Here is a 17,084-nt window from a genome sequence, read left to right as displayed (position 1 = left end):
AGTCAACATTAGCTTGGGTCTTATCTGTCAGGGAACAAACGAGGAGAATGAAAGGGTCCCCGCTCCTGGGAACCCTGCTGCTCCTTCTGTCAGGGGAGCCAGGCTGCCTTCCACTGTAAGCCTGTGCCAGGCCATTCCGTCTCTTTCAGCCACGACGGTAGGCCCAGCGATGGGCCCATGATATTCCAGCGAGACTCAGTTCGGGGACTTTTAACTGTTAAGGAAGAGAATCTCTATTTCTGCTGCAGTTGTCGGAAGACACTATGATTCAGGAGCTGCTGGCAACCATCCTGCCATTACCAGAGAATTTGCCTGATCATGGAGCCAACACAGAAGAAGACAGAGCCAAGAGGTGGGGCGAGCAAAACAGGGGCCTGCTGACCCTCGCCGCCTCTGGATGCAGCTGCCGCTGAAACCAGTTACCTGTGTATTTCTTTGTCACAAGGGCCAATACATTCCATTCCTTGTTCATTTACTCATTCAGCCTTATGTAGTTTGAGTTGTGGTCTCTCCCACTTGTGACCCAAGGAATCCTGACCAATATAGAAGCTCCACTGTTCCTTCAAACGTTAGTTATAAGAAGCCAGAAACAAAAGGCTTCATAATCTGTGATTCCCCTTCTATGAAATGTCCAGAAGAGGCAAAGCCACAGAGAGAGAAAGTAGATTAGTGGTCGCCAGGGGCTGGGGAGAAGGGGGCGTGGGGAGTGACTACTCATGGGTTTCTTTTTGGGGTGATGGAAATTGTTTTAGAACTAGACAGTGGTCGTGGTTGCACAACTCTGAGATGACACTAAAAACCACTGAAGTGTACACTTCAAACTGGTGAGTTTTGTGGCACGTAAATTGTACCTCCATTTAAAAAATAGAACATAGTCCTTGGAGGTCCCCCAGGGAGTGAATGGGAACATTTGGTCTCCCTTTCCTTGCCACGAGGGATAGAAGTTACCGAAGCAAGAACTGCAGAATTGGAAAATGCTTTATTTTCCAGGAATTACAAAAGCTAGTGAAATACAGGGCAAAGGGAGCACTAACGGTAATCAGGCAGAACAGGGGAACGAACGGCCAGCCGGCCACCCAGCTCTGCTTTCCAAACACAACAGGGGACCTCATTTTTTAAGGTAAGACGTGATACGCACAAAACTGTCACTCGCCGGGGACGGGGCTCCCTCGTTTGATCTAGAAATGATGAGACAACTGGCGGAAACGCCCCTTGCACCACAGCATCCGCCTCCTTCATTTTATTTACCCGACGACCAGGAATCGTACACGAGCTTGGCTGCCACCGTGTCTTCCACTGCCATTCCTGGAAGGGACAGAAACGGGGTTCACTTTTTGTCACAACACCTTTTTCCTGAAACAGCCCAGGCCCCGGGAAATGGCAACTTCCTGATCCACTGTCCGTGCTGCTAACGCCCATCCGGGTAACAGGACTGATTGATAGAGAATCCAGGTGAGCTCGGGCTTGGAGGGTCTGAGAAGGGCAGGGCATAGCAGGGAATATGACACCAAGCAAGAAGTGCCCACCGACAAACCTTAAGTGTCCGTCCAAGTTTAGTTCGGTGTCAGAAAACTTTCTGTGAAGGGCCAGAGGGTAACTATTTTAGGCTTTGGGGGCCATGTGGTCTCTTACAATCACTCACCTCTGCCCCATTATGCAGAAGCAATGTGGACAGTAAGTAGGTCCACAGAGGAACCCGGCTATGTGCCAATCAAAGTTTCTTCACGGACACTGAAGTCTGGATTTCATGCACCGTTCACACATCATGGAATCTTATTCTCCTTTTGTTTTTGTTTTGTCCCCCAAACATTTGAAAATGTAAAATCTATTCCTAGAAATAGGTGGTGGGCCGGGTTTGGCCCCCAGGCTTCCAGTCTGCTATCTCCCACTCGAGTCCAAACCCAGCATCCATCAGCCACCCCGACTCTGTCATTGTTTCGGATACTGTCCTTAGCCTCAAATAGGTAGGTGTGTGTTCTCAAAGGGCAGATCTGGGTTTTATTAATTTTTGTAGCCCCCATGGCAACCAGTACGGATTAAACAGACATTTAATCCATGTCTGCTAGATGAAAGGGCATGCCAATACACCAGTCCCCAAAGCGAGAACACCAAAACGGCTCAAAGGGGTAGAGCAGATTTTTGGAGTGTTCTGTCTCCTTAAGGGCTCGGCTGACCTCCGATCCGCTGTGAACCCTGAAACTTTCAGACACAGCCGAAGCGGCATGATGTCTTTGAAACAGGGTTGGGGGAAGAGTTTATACTGCCTCGGCCTGTCTCCCCATGCATGAGATTTTAAAAATACTTAACAGCCGGCAAGACAACAGAGAGTGACCAGTCGGCGTAGGTGCTGAGTTGGCAATTTGGGGGCTCGATCATAGGAAATACGAAAGAACTTTAGAGAAGGACAGAGGGCATTCGGAAGGGTAGCAGCTAATTGACCGACCCGTTTGGGCGCGTTTCAATAGTTTAGGCATATTGGCTGAATATCAACTCTGTTATATGTCACTTCCTGAAATCTGCTGGGGTGGGAGAGCTGGAGCAGGCCACGCCCATTTTTTGCTGGGCTTCTGCCTGTACCTATTCCGATGGCAATGGGGAGTGGGGCTGCCACGTAATGGGGCTTCCAGGGAAGCCCCTGCTGAAATCAGCAAGCAGGAGAGTCACAAGGGGCCTCAGGCTTCCAGTCTGGTTGCCCTCCTGTTGGGTCTCTCTGCCATTTCCCTTAAGCTCCCCCGCCTTTTAACATTTTTATCCCCCACCCCCCACCTCTGGAGGATGTCTTCTCCTGAGTTTCATTTCGATCTAGCAAGTCTAAATGACAGACAGCTGACACCTGCGGAATGCAAATCCTTTGGCAGGAACATCTCACTTAATACAAAAATAGCAAGGTTAACAGGTAGTGGAGAAACCCTGACTCAGAGACATGAGGTCAGTTGCCCAAGGGTGCATGTCAGAGAGAGGCTGAGAGGGGCATCCCAGCCACGACTGCCCCATTCCAGAGTTCACGGGCTTAACCATTACAGTAAGACATGTAAATAATTGACTCAAATGGTGGATTTCACAACGTGTCAGCCACGGAGCTGGGTGACTCATCCCTCCTCCCACCTACAGGTAAACCCGCCTTGTGCTCGGTTCCATGAGTGCCCTGGGGGCAGGGGCCCTTACCTAAGGACTTGAACACCGTGGTCTTCTCACAGTGCGCTGGCTTCACTCCCTTCACCACTTCTCCCAGCTCCGCGAAGATCTCGGCCTGGGAAATGCACCCACGATGACCTACCTGGGCCATGGAGCTCGAGGGTGCTCTGGCCGGCTTGTGTCGCCAGGGCAGGGAGGGCACCCCCACACTGGAAACAGACTCTCTGGAAACTGGCTGATGTCAGGAGGAGACTTCCCCCTAGAATATTTTTGGGGTACCCTCTGCCTTTGTGACACCGTGAATGCTGAGGGGTAAGTTTGGGGGGCCAGGGCCATGTCCTGCCCAGATGCTGCGTCAGTGAAGAAATAGGCAGGTTCTGATCTAAACACTCACTTTGACAGCCCCCCTTCTGGTCTCTATGCCCTGATTACAAAAGAAAAAGTGGCCCAGAAAGTGGCCGACCACAGTCTTCTTTATTGGCCACACTGGGAAGGTTTTCAGGCTACAACAGCCCCCCCCCATATCCCAATCCTACAGCTTTATTGGACAGCCCCGCCCAGTGGAAAAATCCACCAAGCTTCTCTCTCCAGGCAAAGAGGATGAGAAGACACATGTCACCGCCAAAATGGCCCCATTAACTTAAAAAAGGGGATTGGAAAGGACTGAGAGATGTTTAGGAGCTGTGTGACCCCACGAAGAGGTAGGGGTGACTGCGAGGTCTGGAGCCGGCCACACAGAAGGGGAGGTGAATGAAAGCCTGGGATCCAGGTGGGGCCAGCAGCCACCAGGAGACTCACCCCTGACAGCAGGACGTCTCCAGACTCCTTCAGGGCGGCCTCCCGGGAATCCACGTACAGCACAACTCGTTTCATGAGTTCGTCATCCAGCTCGCGCCAGTCAGGTCTGCTGGCTCCGATGGCTAAGGGACAGCAAAACAGACCCTGAGCCCAGATACAGTCACAAGGGACACTAAACGTGCCAGAGAATGGAAGGGAGGGGGGGAAGGTGGCGAGAGAGGACAAGTGGGAACACTCAGGCTGGGGGTGCCTCATCTCCCCAGACCGACCCCCTCCCCATCCGCAAGGCTGAAGCCTCATGAACAAGAATAATGCCTACCTTAATTCCGTTTCTTTTCCCATCTCACCACTAAAAGATTTGGAGGCAACTTAGCATGCATTTACTGGGGCTTGCTATCTGTGGGATGTTTCACCCCTATTATTATTTGTGGTTCCCACAAGTTCACTTCATGTCTCAGTCCCATTTAAAAGATGCACCGGCTGAATGAAGGCGCTTGCCAAGGTTATGCCTCGAACACATTCACCTATAGCTCTGAGAGGCTGTCACGCACCTTCCTCTTATCGGGGGCAGCGACTTCCTTACCCAGACCCTGGAACGAGACCTCGCTCGCGGTTTCTTCGTACCCCACACCCCTCTGTCTTTGGTCTGTCTGCTTCCGCTTCATCATTCCCATTCCTTACCCCCAACCACCTCTCTCTTAATGGTGACAACGGAGCCCAGTGCCAGGGTCTCGGAGAAAACCCAACAAAAAGGAAACCAGCTCCCTCCTGGCGCAGAGCTATCACATCATCTGCACAGCCCGGAACCGTAGGGATGAATCCTGGCACTGACACGTACGACGGTGCAGACGCTGCTGCCCCGCCAAAGGCCTGCAGGGCCACGCAGGTGATGGTCCTGAGCAGCGCTGGTCAGAAGGACTGGGCTGGAACATGGTGGAGGCACAGGTCCAGAGAACAAAGGGGAGTCGCCATTCAGCGCCAACTAATTGCTGCCATGTGAGAATGAAGGGTCCACTGCTAGATAGTCCCTTTTTTTTTTTTTAAAGGGAAGCAGGAAATCTATTCGCATGTGTTATGTCGATTTTTAGCACACTCTATGGTCCAAACCAAACACATCTGCTGTCTGGATCCAGCCCACGGCCGGCCAGTCTTTGGGAAGTGCAATAAAGCCTTATCCCCCTATAAGGCAGCATTATATGCTGTCCAGCTTTCTCTGCTCGCTGCCTCTCCTGCTGTTCTCTCTCGCTCTGACTTTCAAAGAGACTGGTGTAAAAACGTCCATCTTGAAGGTCGTTTGTATGGGGAGCTCTACAGAACAAAAGCCCTCGCTAACGAAGCTCGTAAATAAATCATAAGTTGGTGGGAAAAAGAACCCCAGCGTCTCAGGCCACCTCTTCTCTTGCTTTGTTCCCCCCCACCACCAGTTTTGAGTGGGCAGAGTTCTCAAAGGGTTGTGTGAGGCCCCCTGGGCAGATGGAGGTGGGCCAGGCGGCAAAGGGAGGGGCCTGCTTCAGAACCGGCTCTGGCCTTACTTCAGTGGCGCTAGAATGGAGGGGAGCCTCAGACACTGGCTGCGGGGCACAGGGCAGGATGACAGACGTGGTGGGGAGGTTGGCATTGGGCCCGCCTCTCAACCATGCTGCACAGTAAGTAAAAGTCTGTCGGCTGCACTTGTAACACACTTTTCTTAAGTGTATTTGACCCCTCTGCGAACACATAAACAAATTTGGTCCTTAGGTCAGGGAAATATAAGAGAAGGCTTGACTCAAAACCAAGTTGGCCCTTCCTGGGGAGAGACTCAAAGTGGGAGAGAGATCTAACATGAGGGAAATTCTACCACCGGTGGCTTGAGGGATGGGGAAACCATACGGTAACGAATGTGGACCTTGCCTCTAAGAGCTGACAGTGGCCCCAAGGAAACGGGCACCTTCATCCTACAATGAAAGGGAACTGTCACAACTCGGTAAGCCTGGAAGAGGACTGCAAGCTCTAGATGAGCCTGCGGCCTGGACACTGAGACTGCAGGCCAGACCATGCCTTGATTTCATCCTTGTGCGAGTAGAGCACCCAGCTGACCCACATCCAGACCCCTGAACCACACACAGAGACTGTGAGATCATAAATGGGGGCTGTTTGATGCTGGGGGGAAAAAAAATCAAGTCAGTCTCGCTAAAGATGCAGCTTCTGTCCTTTTCACCAAGAGCTGGTTTCTCTTGATGTCCCAAGTCCTTTCAGAAATGGCTTCACTGTCCGTGAAGCCAGGCTCTCACCCATCTCTCACCTACCAGCTAAGCCACCTACTACCCATCGCCCGAACCACCCACATCTTAACATCAATCCCACAGGTTCAGACCCTCAGCTTGCTTTGGCTCGCTCCTCCATGTCACAGAACTCATCTTTAGCTGGAATTCTCTAGTTCATCTGTTTGCTTACTTGTTGGGTGTCTATCTGCCCTCAAGAGAACATAAGCACCAGGAAAGTGGCAAGCTTGAGTGCAGATACTGACATGCCCAGTACCCAGGACAGTGCCTGGCCTGGGGCAGGGACTCAATAATCACGTGTAAGGGAACGCACGATCACGGTACTTGGCTCCTGCCTGCCCATCTGCCAACGTGCACACAGATCTTAGCTTTTGAGGTCACACCATGTGCTTATCCCTAAAACATGGGGCACCAATAACACGGCGAAATCCTCTAGTCTTTGCCTGCTCGCTCCCCAGAATCCAGGCTCCTTCATAGATAACACAGAGTATGTATTTCAGAGCTGGGACTCTGAGGGTAGAGTGCCTCAGCTCAGGCCCCAGCTCTCAGGCTGCTAAGGACCTCTGATGTTGGGCAAGTTAGCCAGTGACTTAATCTCCCCATGCCTTGGTTTACCCACCTGTAAAATGGGGATGGGATAATAATAGCTCCTACCTTGGGAGGCTGTTGTAAGGATTAAATGATACAAAACACATAAAGAATTTAGAACAGCACCTGCCACAGCGAGTACACCATCTAGGCCAGCTCCTGCTGTAACCCCAGGGGCCATCTGAGGGTCTTTAGAGGCCTTAGAAACTCTTATGTTCAGAGTTCCACCGGCCCAATCAGACATTTAAAAAAAATCCATGTGTTGTGTTACATGCCTTTTGCGCTGTAATTAAGGAATTTTTTCTTTCTTTTTTTTTTTTGTAATTCTCAAAGTTGAGAAAACATGAGCCATTTATTTGGCTTTGTCATTGAAACTTCATTGCACTTAAGAAGTGGTCATTTGCCATCGTGTCACGTTATATTGAACCTTACATTCAGTCGTTTCAGGAGTGTGACTTTGGTCCCATGGTTTGGAACGGATATTGGTTTTTTTCAGGGCTCATGTGTTTCCCGGGCCCTTAAGCAGCTCAGGAGAAACACAGCTGTGCAAGGGCAGCCCCCTGACCCAGCCTAGGGACGAGGGAGGCCGCCACCTCCCCATGGCTCAGGAAGCCACTCTGCTTACCATTGATATGCGCCCCTGGCTTCACCCATTCGCCAAACAGAATGGGCTCCGTTGCCATGGTGACCGTGATGATCACATCGGCGCCTGTCACAGCCTCCCGGACAGAGGAGCAGACCTGCACCTCGCCTTGCACGGTGTCCGCAAACTTCTCAGCATTTTCTCTGGTGCGGTTCCATATCCTCACCTTCATTGGGGGGCATAAGAGGGACATGGGTGCCATGACTGTCGGGCTGTTTTATGTCTGGTCATGCCCAGAGGTGCCAAGAGAAAGTCCAACTGCCCTGGGGTCAGGGCTGTGCTTATTTATTTATTTATTTATTGTTAGTTTCAGGTGTGCAGAACAATGCACTACTTATCCTTTTCACCCTCACAAAGTAACAACCCCCCTCTCCCTCTCTATTGCCCCCCCATATCTTGCTTATCTGTTACAATTCCATTGACTCCATTCCCACTCTCTACTCCATGTCCTGCTTATTTAAATCATCCCCTAGGGAAAGTGGACATTTGAACAAGGGTACGTATGCGGCATTAATCTGGGCAGATCCCTGGCCAGAGAGTCGAATGGCCTTTCTCTAGCCCTCCTCCCTTTTAAAGAAGCAGAGAAATTTTCCAGTGCTCGCCCGGGACACACAGCCTCATTGGCTGAATAGCTGCATGATTCTTAGCAGACAAGCTCTGGAGCTGGGCCTCAACCCTTGCTGTCTGGCTTCCCGCCCCTGGAGTAACTTAACCTCACGCGGCCTAAATTGTCATGTCTGTAAAATGCAAATGATAGGGGAACACTCAGTGTCATCCAATTGGCAGTTTGTTGGCGTCCCCTGTAGAGGAGTCATAGCAGAGATGGGATTCCCAAAAGAACTGTCTACCGCAGCGCCCCGCATGGACGAACTGGAGCTCTGAAAGGTATGCAGGGAGCTAAAGGTGAGAGGGTTTCAGGAGTGAATGGCGCAGCAGATGAAAAAGGCAAGAGCAAGGGGCTGCAAGCAGAATCCCGGAAGGGGGGTGGGGGGGGTGCAGTGGGGGGTGTCATTGGCCTCAACCCGAAGCAGGGTAGGGACTGTGTAACAGATTTCCATGTCTGGGGTGGGGGTGGTCAGCCTTCAACTGAACATAAGGCTGAAACAGTCTCTCCTAAGGCAATATAATAAATATGGAAATAAACATTATGTCTGAAGGAGTTCATCGACCAAGTCAAAAATCAATACAATCGGCCTAGTCGTGAGAGAGTGGTTAACCACGCCCCCCTTCTTGATAAAAAATTATGCAAATATTATACGGAAATTCAGTCATCCGGAAAAACGATGATGTTAGAACAATGAAAAAAATAGGACATAACAACTGTGTATCTCGAACAGGCTTAAAATTATCATACAGAAAGTTGATGAGAGAAGATTGGAAAATGTAAACCTGTTGTCTTAGAAAACAAATAAAGAGGCATTTTTCTTCCTTATAGTCTATATTTCCCAAAGCAGAGGTCGTATTTTTACCCTTAAAAAGAAGGAAAAAAAATCATACTGTAAGTCTGCCCCAGGCCTCTCACACATGCACAAAAATGCAATAAAAGCAGCATCAGGCGTCCCCAACGTGGACAAACATCTGGGCTGCAGAGGGGAATGCTGTGGCCTCCCGCTCTCCAGGCCTCGCTTACAGTTCCTAGATCCATAACCCTGAATAATTAAAGACTCGCGCATTCTCCTAGGAGAAGCAGAGACAGGGGCCAAAAGGACAAGGGAATGTATGTAATGGATATGACGTAACCCTTTCACTAACCCAGCAGGCGGCTGCGTCCTCAGGCAAACCCTGTGAACTGAGAACCTGGGAAGAGGTGAGTCAGGCCTTCTCCCCACCCTTTACCTGCAGCCGGACTTCTGGGCGAGCCATTAGTGGGCTGGATGGGACTCTCCCCCTAACTAGTTCAGCACAACCCGTGTTGTAGTGAAGGAGTAAAGAAAAAGGTCAGAGCTGCTGCCTCCCCACTGCTCCCCCAACCCTCCCTGGACTTACCTCCTTAAAAGAGAACTGCTCTGTGAAGACCTCATAATGGCTGTAGGCCTGGACCCCAGCCCCGAGGATGCACAGCACTTCACTGCTGGGCGGTTTCAAAAACTATTTGACAGAAACGAGATGGAAAAGGTCAAGTGAGACACTAGCAGCCCAGGGAAGGACAAATGCAGTTTGAGTATCCGATGACTCCTGCCTTATCTTCAGCTCCCTCAAGAATGCTGAGGCAACACTGTCCTACCTTTCAACCCCCCCACCCCGACCCCCTGGTAGCCACCATCTAACTCTCTGTATTTGCGAGTTTGGCTTTTTCAGATTAAGCCCTAGAGATTGAATGCACGGTTTAGTGAATACAGAATACAATATGGTATTATAATCAGCAAGCTTGCTAAGAGATTAGAACTTAATTATTCCAACCCCTTAAAAGAAAGGATAATTATATGACATGCTAGAGGTGTTATTGATCCCTGCAATGGCAATCAGAGTACAATATATAAATGTACTAAATACTTTTGTTGTGCCCTTTACATTTATACAATTTTATATGATGAACATATTTAAGAACAACAGCAAAAAATCAACTCTCGGGCAATCGAGTCGATGTCATTTCGTGTTTCTGTTCCCCTCTGTAGAGTGGGGAGGGAAAAAAGGGGCCTTCACTGAGCACCTAATATATGCCAATGCTTAGCCTGCAGGATTTCATAGTCAGACAATGACCCTGTGAGCGAGACACTCCTATTGCTGTCTTTCTCTTATATGAAGGTCCACAGAGGTTAAGTAACTTGCTCAGGGTCCTATTACGTGATGCAGGGGAGCTCTAAAGCCACATCTTTCACTCTCTTTCTCCTGTGCTCCCCCATCTCAGGGACATGATAAGCCACACCCACTTCTTAGAGCCCCATTGCCTACTACTAAGAGCTGCCTGGAATCCAAGGGCCCTTGGGACCCTGGGGTTCTCACCTCCCTCTCTGTTGATCCTTTCCCAGCCTCTGTCTTCCTCTAAAGAGGAACTTAGCGCTGGCATTTGTGCACCGATAGAGGATGTAGGTGTGTTTGCGTTTGGAAGTGGGGTTGTATAATGAACTCATTGCATCACCTCTCCAGAGAAGTCCTTCTGATCACTGATAAAATTCACCACTTCACTGCACTTATTTGTTTACAGATTAATTTTCTTGGACTGGCCTATAAGCCCCATGCAGACAGAAGCAGTCTAATTTGCACAGAATTGGCACATATCTCCTATTACCTATAAGAAGCAGAGCAGGGTTCCTTGACCACAGCAAGAAACCTTGCTGGATAACTGTTGTTGGCAGGGAGTTGGGGGCTGTCCCGTGCATTATAGGATCTTTAGCATCATGCCTGGCCTCTATCCATTAGGTGCTAGTAGTACCTCCCACTTCTACCCCTCCATCCCCAGTTCCAAAAATGTCTCTAGACATTGCTAAGTGTCCCTGGGGCAGGTGACAAAATTGTCCTCCGTTGAGAACCGGTGGCATAGAGGAAAGACATCACTTGCCCCTCAAACCATTTTTTAAAGTAAGACCCTGTTCTACCTTTTCTCTATTTTATTAGCAAAATTTGAGCTCCTTGGATCTGCTCGTCTTATAGTGCTAATTATGGAAATTCTGGACTGTAGCCTGAAAAGTGAAAGTCTTTTAATTATGAATTACTAGCACAAAGGAGTCTCAGAGATATTACTGAATATTCATCTTTTCTATATAGTTGCAGATGTAGAGATACCATTTTGTGCTATCAACTATAGTTCAAGGAATCTGATTCGAAAAGTTTTCAAAATGACAATATCCACAAGGCTAGCCATCTTATGCACCTGTCCGTTAATGAGAATTAAGCGATTTTTCCTTAACTAGATCAATTTTTCTCTCTTCTCAGCATCGATCTATTCTTGGAAGTACACTTGGGCTTCAGAAATTGTTAGTGTCCTGTAAAAGTAACCTTCAACCTCTTAAACTAAATGTCTAGTTCTGATGGGTTGCCTTACTTGATAATTTGTTGCCCTGGTAATAATGTTTATAACCGACGTTATAACACAGTGTTATAATGTTATAATCTCTTTTCGCAAATGGCATAACGTTTATGACTTTTTCAATCATCACATGATTAATGGCACTTCATTCTTTTCCCATAAGCATGCAGATAATTAAAAACACGGATATGAATCTGCTGGGTTTCTCACTTAAACACAGAGATGGAAAGTCTGTGTTTTATTTACATTCACTAAGGCCTTATGTGGTCTGCGCCCCTCCCCCCATCCCGCCATCCCCCTCTCATGCCATGCTCCCCTGCTCTCCTGTCCTCCAGCCACACCAGCCTCCTTGCAGTTCCCTAAGCACATGTGCCTGTCAACCAGAGGACCTTTGCACAGGCTCTTTCCTCTGCCTGGAATAATTCCCCCTCTGCCCCACACAAGGAACTCTTACTACCCTTCACATCTCAGCTCAGGTATCCCTGACACAGGAAAAGCCTTCCTAAATCCCACAGACTAGGTCAAGACCCCCGATTTTATGCTCCTGTAGCACTTCATCCCCTTGGTGGAATGTATTTGTCAGGGGTACAGTTTCACATTTGTTGCTGTGATCTGTGGATTAATATCTGTCTCCTTGAAACGGACTCTGCTCCGTGATGCCAGGCACTCTATCTGGTTTTCCTCATCACGCTATGCCGCACACTGAGCACAGGACCTGGCACCCGGTGGGCACTCAAATATCTGGTGAATAAACGCACGCTGGAGATGAAGCCTGATATACATTGTCACCTTGAGAAAACATACCAGAGGCCCCAACTCAGCTTCCGTGCAGCCCAAATACAAAGACATTTCCATGTCCATCAGACCTGAGAACTTCCTACATTTCTCACCTTGCTCCCAAAAGCTCTAAAAGAAAGAGACATGGTGGAGAAGAAAACATCCCACTCTTACAGAGCAATAAGTAAAAATAAAATCGACCCTCCGTTCCTTATAGGAGACCCCACCTGAGGCCCAGGGAACAGCACTGTGAGGCTCCAGCTTGCGCTCTGAACCCCCAGCCCAGGAGCCCTCAGCTCTTCTGGGAGCAGGTTTTCATCAGCGCAGCACAGCGCAGTGTAACCGAGAACACTGGTTGGTCACCAGAACCAACCAGCGACTATTAAAATAACTAGGTGATTGGGCCCCACCCTCAGCGATTTCTGTTCGGTGGTTTTGGGAATCTGAATGTTTTGGTTTTTTTTTTTAATTCTCAGGTGACGCTTGGGTTGGAAACTACTGATCTGGGACCAGACAACCAGGCAGCCTCGGAAGACCCCAGAGCTACCAGGGATGTGACGTCAGGAGACCCTAGCCTCCATCTCCCTGTGCATTCCATGAGGCCAATAATACTTGCTGTGCCTTCCCTACCGGAAACACAAAGGTTAAGTCAAGACAGTAGGCGGGAAATGATTTCGAAACAGACCAGAGCCCTTTACAAATGTAAGCCAGTATTGTCGGAGTCACTCTCTCCCTAAGTCGCCAACAACCATTTCTCAAGGAGCCCCTTCATTATTTTGACCTGCGTTGGGTCTGGATGTAATTTCACAAAACCAGTTCATCAAGCTGTGCACTCCCTTCCTATACAATTACCAGCTTAGTCCTCCTGTTCTTTGCTCCCCATCGCGTATTTAGACCTTCACACACACTCAGCCTGAACACCTGGTCTGTGCTGTGCAGCCCTTCCCGTCATGCTTAGGCCTCCCACTCCAGCGTCCCCAGGCCTGGTCCTCCTGCATCTAACGTTCCTTCTGCATCTAACATTTCAGTCTCCGGTAGTTCCCACACACAGTTCTCTAAGCCTCCTCCTCTTAACGCCAGCCTCCAAAAATACAGTTTCTCTTGCAGGATGCCTGGCACCGCTTAGAAACATCCTCACCCCATCGTTCTGCCTGGAGAGCCCCGCCTCTCCTCCCCATTTCATTCACTGCCTTCCATCTTTACTCAAGTGTCACCACCTCAATAACAGTCTTTACTGGATAATTTAAAATGTCACCCCTTCTCAATACTCTCAGGTTGGCTTTATTTTCATCCTTCTCACACTGTTTTCCATTGGTGGTGGTGGTGGTGGTGGGTTTTTTTGTTTGTTTGTTTTTTAAGCAAATCTTAGCACATTATTAAAGTCAAAAGAGGTTCGTTGTTATTGGTGAATTATTTTGTAGCAAGTCACACTATGTGTTTTCCTTTTTATTTTGTGTGTTATCTAACACCCCCTGTGTGTGCCAATCTGTTGTGTTCACTGCCATATCTCCAACCTTTAGAACAGTGCCCAGCATGTGGTAGGGCTGGTGGAATGAGTGCACGGGTCTGGCTGGGATCTATCTGGCTTGCCCTCCCCTCCTGTGCAGTGCTGGCTCTGGCCTATGGGGCAACCACGCTGACTTACCAGAAGCTGTGTGACCCTGAGCAAGTCACATACCCTCTCTGAACCACATGCCCTACACCTGGCAAACATAGATAATTATATCTACATTGCAAAGTTGAGGTGAAGATCAGGAATAATGCACGTTACGTACCTGGAATCTGCTCATGCTCATCAAACGGTAGCTAATAATTTCAGAAATCCTTGAGCTCACCTGACATCACATATTTGGCATCTGGAGCTCCAGCTATGTCCCAAGGGAGACCAAAATAAGTTCCTCACTCCTCCTTTAGACATTCAAGCTTGAGACACCCAACCCCACCCACCAGCTCACCTTGACAGCACACATAGCTGTATGCTAACCTTACCTTGGTGGCGATGGCAGACACTGCAGCGGTTCTCTTTGCAGTTATGACATTTCCATCCATGACCTTGGAGGAAAGGACAGACAGTCATCAAGGAGCACCCTTATCCACTACTTAAGCGGAGAGAGGCGCTCGAAAAGAGTAGCCCTAGGGAAGCGTTACAGTCTCCTACAAAGAGCGTGGATCTGATGTCAGGTCTGGATCCACTTAGGAGAAATGCAACTTTGAGCACTTACCTTAATCTCTAAGCACCGGTTTCCTCACCTGTAACAACAAAGCTAACGCCAGCGGCTCAGAGGGTTTTCGTGAGGGTTACATGCATCGCCATACATGAAAACATCTAGCACGTGGCAAGCCCCCAAGCATTACCCATTTTCTTTCCTCGCCCTGGGATTCTCAAATCACCACATGAAGAGGAACTTGAGGAATGAGTCACTTGACATCCGTGCAAGAGCCACAGAGCTCTCGCTCTCAAGTTCCGCCCCCGTGTAGGGAGATTTATGAAGATGCTCAGACTAGACCCTTGGATAAATTGAATGCGACTCTCTAGGGGTGGGACCAGACATCCTTGTTTTTAAAGGCTCCCCGGGTAACCAAATGATGCCTGGCCAATAACAACCACCATCCTTTGCGCTGCTCTCCTCTGTTTATAAGTCACTCGTCTCAGTCGATCGTCCCCAGGTAGTATCAGGATTCTCATTTCAGGGACAAGGAAGTGAATCATTTACGACTGAGCACGTTCAGGGAGGATCTAAGGCTTTGTCATTTTGTTTGAAAGTCTGAGCTGGTCCTAATTTCCTGGGAAACCACTGTTGGCAGGGCGTATGGATGTCATCGCCATCGGACAAGGACAGGCTGGGAAGCGCTACGTACTCTTCCCAGAGGAGTAATGAGCCGTCAGCTTCCTTGGGGAGCCAGAAATTCAGGAGAGAAGGAAGATCTAAGGATCCAGGGAGGTTCAGGTGGCATGAAGGAGATTGTCCCTGGTGAGGTCTCAACTGCCTGATGTCAGAACCAGCCTGGAGGGCACAGAGCCCAGGAGTTAAGAGTACAAGCTCCACAGTCAGGCATTCCTGGGTCTTTTATTAACCAGATGTGTGACCTCAAACAAAATGACTCTACTACGCTGAGCCTCTGGGACCTCAACAGAAAGTGTGTGTGTGTGGGGGGGGGGTTGTAATAAAAACTCCCCCCGAGGAATGTTGTCAGAATTGAATGAGATCGATTTCTCCTGCCTGGCACATGAGAAGCGCTCAGTATGTGGCGGTGAGAAAGGCAGAAGAGTACAGTGGTAAGACAGCACAGGCCCTGGATTTACACTGAGTAGGTCTGAAGTCCACCCGTGCCCCTTAGTCACTACATAAACCTGGGTAAGTTGGGCATATTTGCCTTAGGACTCAGTTTCCTCGTCTGCAAAATGGGGATAATAGTATGACCTACCTCATAGAGTGGCTTTAAGTATCAAGAGTCAGTTCATGTGAAGTGTTTAGAACAGCGATGACATCCAAAATGCTCAATAAACAGGGGCTACTGTTATTTTTTTTTACACTATCATTAAATGTTAAAATGGGTCACTGGGTACTCCTCAGAAAAGACTCCCAGGGATTACAGAGAGTCCCTTCCACGTTACAGAGAGTCACTCAAATGTTTCCTTGGCTACTGGGTTTGTTCAATCTGTGTATTGGGAATAACTGGTCTAGGACGAGAACGTATATAAGAATGACAAGATTGTCACTTCCACATGTCACACACAGTTGAAGCAGCTCTGGTGCTGGGTTATGCATCTTCAGAAAGTCCTAGAAACAGATATGTGGTCACAGATAGCCATCACTGTCACCGGTATCCAGTCACTCAGAGTGGGGCATGTGTGGTCAGAACAAAACTGCCCCCAGCTCACAGAGAATGACTTCCCGGCCTGGCTCTGGGCCCAGGGGCCCCACTCCACCCCAGGTCAGGGAGTTGCTCACCGCCAGAAGGGAGCCGTTGCTTGGCTCAAAGAGTAACACAGTGGCCTGGTGGGAGGGGACAGTGGAGGTGGTGCTGTGGCCCTCGTAGAAGGTGACCAACTTGGTGGTCAGGGCGTCCTCTGCAGCGCTGTAGGCGGGCATGACCCCCAGGAAACTGCAAGGAGAGGAAGCAGCTTTGACACCCCCCCACCACCACGACCACCAATGACATCCTCAAGTCCCTATATACCTTTTCTCTCTCCTCATCACTGCTCCCCTGGCCCTCTCCCTTACTCCCTGCTTCTGCCCTCCCCTTAGGCAGTATGCACAGTCTGTTCAAGAGGCTGGCTCCGGATGAGAAATGCCATCCTGGTTCTGACACCTACTAGCTGGGTAACCTTGGGTCAGTCACCGAGTTGAACTCGCCGAGTCTCCGTTTTGCCACCAGTAAGCTGACTGCACGAACACCTACCTACCCATAAAGGAGAGTGTGCGTGGGATTCAACACGGTGACTCCTGTGAAGCGCCCACTTGGCACAGTGGCGAGTACACGTTTTAGGTGGCAGCTGTTGTTAACAGCGATAAGACAAGCCCCCCCCCCTTTTCTCCCGCTGCTTCCCTCCCTTCCAGTGTCTCCAGCCCCTGGCCTCCCGCCTTCCTCACTCACCCCCTGTGCTTGGCCACCGGCACCACGGTGCGCACTGGCTGAGTGACCCCTCCGTCGGGACCGCTGGAGAAGTTGGCCAGAGCCGCCTCCAGAGGCGGGATGAGGAGGCTGGAGCTGCGCAGATGGTCCTGCACCTCGGCCGCACTCAGGAACGCGGGCGCCCAGCTCATCTCGCCGCCTGCCTTCTAACCTCCGCGTAGGCCCGGCGATCCCCGTTCCCAGGACTGCGCCGTATATGAGCGCACGCGGCCCTGTGGTGCCGCCTACTGGTCTCCTCGCAGCTCCGGGGGCGGAGCAACGCGGGTCTCCGCCCACC

At 49.8% G+C, this 17,084-nt stretch overlaps 1 protein-coding gene across 1 annotated transcript; it reads right to left on the bottom strand.

The window, feature by feature from the left end:
* Positions 1 to 960: 960 nt before the first annotated feature.
* On the bottom strand, positions 961 to 17,036 carry CRYM (crystallin mu). Its single transcript, XM_019649892.1, has 8 exons — positions 16,769 to 17,036; positions 16,123 to 16,276; positions 14,159 to 14,221; positions 9,412 to 9,513; positions 7,408 to 7,591; positions 3,934 to 4,055; positions 3,166 to 3,250; positions 961 to 1,305 (listed from the first exon to the last, which is right to left on the bottom strand). The coding sequence occupies exons 1-8, from the start codon at positions 16,936 to 16,938 to the stop codon at positions 1,241 to 1,243; spliced, it is 945 nt and encodes a 314-aa protein (XP_019505437.1). The 5' UTR covers positions 16,939 to 17,036; the 3' UTR covers positions 961 to 1,240.
* Between the last annotated feature and the right edge of the window lie 48 nt (positions 17,037 to 17,084).

This window comes from Hipposideros armiger, unplaced genomic scaffold (assembly GCF_001890085.2).
Source record: "Hipposideros armiger isolate ML-2016 unplaced genomic scaffold, ASM189008v1 scaffold_135, whole genome shotgun sequence".
Taxonomy (NCBI): Eukaryota; Metazoa; Chordata; class Mammalia; order Chiroptera; family Hipposideridae; genus Hipposideros; species Hipposideros armiger.
Note: the sequence above shows the minus strand (reverse complement) of the source record. Positions and strands in the feature narration are given on the sequence as shown.